A 2,870-nucleotide genomic window follows, 5' to 3' on the forward strand; every position below is an offset into this window, starting at 1 on the left:
CATCTTGTTTTTATTTGTCTGTCTTCGCATTTCCATGGCAGTCTCATTTAAATACAATGTGCTTGAGTAAGCGAAACCAGACAATAAGCAAATAAAGGGTGACCTCAAATAGACCTTAACATGCTGAAAACTACTGCGGGGTGTTGTGATCCGAAATGGTGAGACGTGGTCTCTCCAGAGGTGATTTAATTTGGACTGGAAGGACAGCTTGGTCACATCAATGAGAGTCATATTACAATTGGTTGGTATTGATATTATGTAGTTTAAATCAGGAAGCACCGAAGCCTTGTCAGCAGTTTCGCATTTTCTATCTAAAATAGCCTATGACCATATAAAAATAAATACAGATGAATTAATTAATTAGAATCGATTAACATTACTCTACAGATCCAAGATGAATCGCGACAACAGAAATAAATAAACAAAAAATAAAAAAAATGCCATAATGTATGGTAAGACCACCGTGAACTTAACGCTGACTGCCACACACTGTGAGTGAACATCACTATTATGTGTAAATGTTATAATACTCTGTCATTTGGGATAACGCTGTGACATTGGGGGACGGGTTGGGGGGCTGCAGTGAAATTGGCTGTGTGACCAGTAGGGAGAGACAGTGAGATGGGCGGCTCATAGACTAGTGGCTGGGGCTCTTTCTGTGTTTTGTGTCGGACTGGGTGGGAGGGAGCAGCAGCCTCAGTACCAGGCACCGCTCTCCTCAGTGCTGACTGGATAGACATAGAGGAGGAGGCTGCTACATGCTGCCGCCGACGCCACCTCTCCTGCTGCTGCCTTTGTCGTAAAGCGGACCTGTTCTTTTTTCTTCTTCTCCACCGCGGCCACGCTTGAGCCAGACGGATATTGTTTTGCTTTTTTTCCACCTGTATTTTCTAACATTTTTTTTGTACACGGATTCCGACAAAAAGAGGGGAATTAAGCAGTCGCGGGCGTACCAATGTACTCACTACACGAGGGCAGCGGTCTGTTTCTGCTGCTGGTCTTGGCAGGACTGCAGGTAAATGTGATTTCAGAGCGGGGCTTTCGAGCGGAGTGCCACCGGACAGTTTACGGTGCTCGGTGTTGTTCGGTGGCGACGACATTTGTTGAGTTTACGAGCCCCGTCGAGCCCCGCTAGCTCCCCGACAGGCACTTTACACAGCAGTGCAGGTTTTGTGGAACACTGTGCCATGTATGTACTCCAAAGAAATTAACGGTAAAGTAGGTCTAGCACGTGCTGTATTTGCTGGCTAACGGTTCTTTTTTAAATCACATGCGCACGGGATGCCTATGTGTTGTTTAAACTGCTATACGCACATTTGAGTGAATTATTTCAGCTACAAGAGTTCAAATTGGACAATGGCGTAGCGTCATTTAGGAGTTCAAATAGCTGAGTCTTTTATTGTCGGGAAGTTACGGGGCGATACGGGCCCACATAAACCTAGTTCTCACTTGGTTATATTTAGTTTAGGTTTAATATTTATGTAGATTGCTGCAGCGCGTGTATGTGTGTGTGTGTGTGTGTGTGTGTGTGTGTGTGTGTGTGTGTTGCCACCCCCCCCGGCGAGTTAATTGCCTTTCTGGTAAAAGCCGTTATGAGCAACGATGAAAAGTAGCCCACTGCAAATACAGGTTACCTATAGCCTACATCACTGTTACACGGGGAAATAGCGACTGTTGTTCAAAGGGAACCTGGCGGTGCAATGAAGTGTTGTTTTGTTAATTTTGAGGAAATCATTGTGGCTATATGGCTGCTTTGTTAAACATTTGTGCAATTAGCAACAGAACAAAAGCACCAACACGGTAAAAATAATGCAGCTTTGGCAGCTGAAACAGTTGTTGTGAAGGACTGGCGTCTGTATGGACACTTATAGCCACAGCCCCCCCCCAACCCTCTGCAAGCATTTTCCATTTAAATTCCTGTGATTAAAAATGGCAAGTGGCATGGATACCCACAATGCTCTCTTTTTTTGTGGCTTTACAGTCTTACTGAGATGTGCATGCAAAGAAACAGAGCCAGGCCTCTGAGTCAATGCTGAGGGTTGTGTGGTGGGGGTATATTTGAACATGCCTGGTCTAACTGATTTGTTTATCAACTGCAAAATTTCTGCTTAAGGGAAACACCAGCCCCAGTGATTCAGATACTTTTCTTTCTTTTTTTTTTGCTTTGTAACATCCCTATTATTCCCCAAATCTTTTGTGTTGACACCCTAAGCAGACTTTTCCTTTTCAAGACGAGGCAACAACAACAAAAAAGAAGCACTATATTGATCACAGTGATCGCCGTGCAGACTCGTTAGACATCGGCGGTTGTTCTGTCTTGTTTATTCAGACGTTTACACTTCAATGTTTATTCCCACAACAGTGGATCGTTAGCATTTACTTTTTATTGCTTTGTTCCTGCATCACAAAGTGTGAGTGTTTGTCCAGAGTAAGAGTGTGTCGATCAGAGGGACTCGGCCCTTCCCTGGGACCCGGGCCCCTCCAGGGGTACAAATGGAGCTTGTTCTTGCCTAGCCATGCTTTTTGGCTAATGCTTAACCCTTTTGGCCTCATTATCCTAATTGTGGCCCCCCTGGAAAAACAACAGATGCTTTTGTACAACTGTGGGGACTTCGGAACGTGACCAAGAGGTTTTTTTTTTGGAGGCAACAGAGTGCATATTTGTTTCAAGGTTGATTTATGACTCATTGTTGCCCCCCCCCCCCCCCCCCCCCCACACACACACACACACACACACACACACACACACACACACACACACACACACACACACACACACACACACACACACACAATCCCCTCCCCCCACCATTACAGATTGCAGCAGAGGGCAGGGGCACCCCACCATGCACACCAGGCTTCTCTGAAGA

At 45.4% G+C, this 2,870-nt stretch overlaps 1 protein-coding gene across 1 annotated transcript in view; it reads left to right on the plus strand.

The window, feature by feature from the left end:
- The first annotated feature begins 709 nt into the window (after positions 1-709).
- Positions 710-2,870, plus strand: part of cdh2 (cadherin 2, type 1, N-cadherin (neuronal)) — a 59,060-nt gene continuing 56,899 nt past the window's right edge. The window contains exons 1-2 of the mRNA XM_068701969.1: positions 710-1,015; positions 2,818-2,870. The exon at positions 2,818-2,870 is cut by the window's right edge and continues 56 nt beyond it. Coding sequence (XP_068558070.1) covers positions 956-1,015; positions 2,818-2,870 — 113 coding nt within the window. The 5' untranslated portion in view covers positions 710-955. The remainder of the gene's footprint in view (positions 1,016-2,817) is intronic.

Source organism: Cebidichthys violaceus, unplaced genomic scaffold, assembly GCF_023349555.1.
Source record: "Cebidichthys violaceus isolate CVI_PGR_0920_01 unplaced genomic scaffold, fCebVio1.0.p SCAF_8, whole genome shotgun sequence".
Lineage (NCBI taxonomy): Eukaryota > Metazoa > Chordata > Actinopteri > Perciformes > Stichaeidae > Cebidichthys > Cebidichthys violaceus.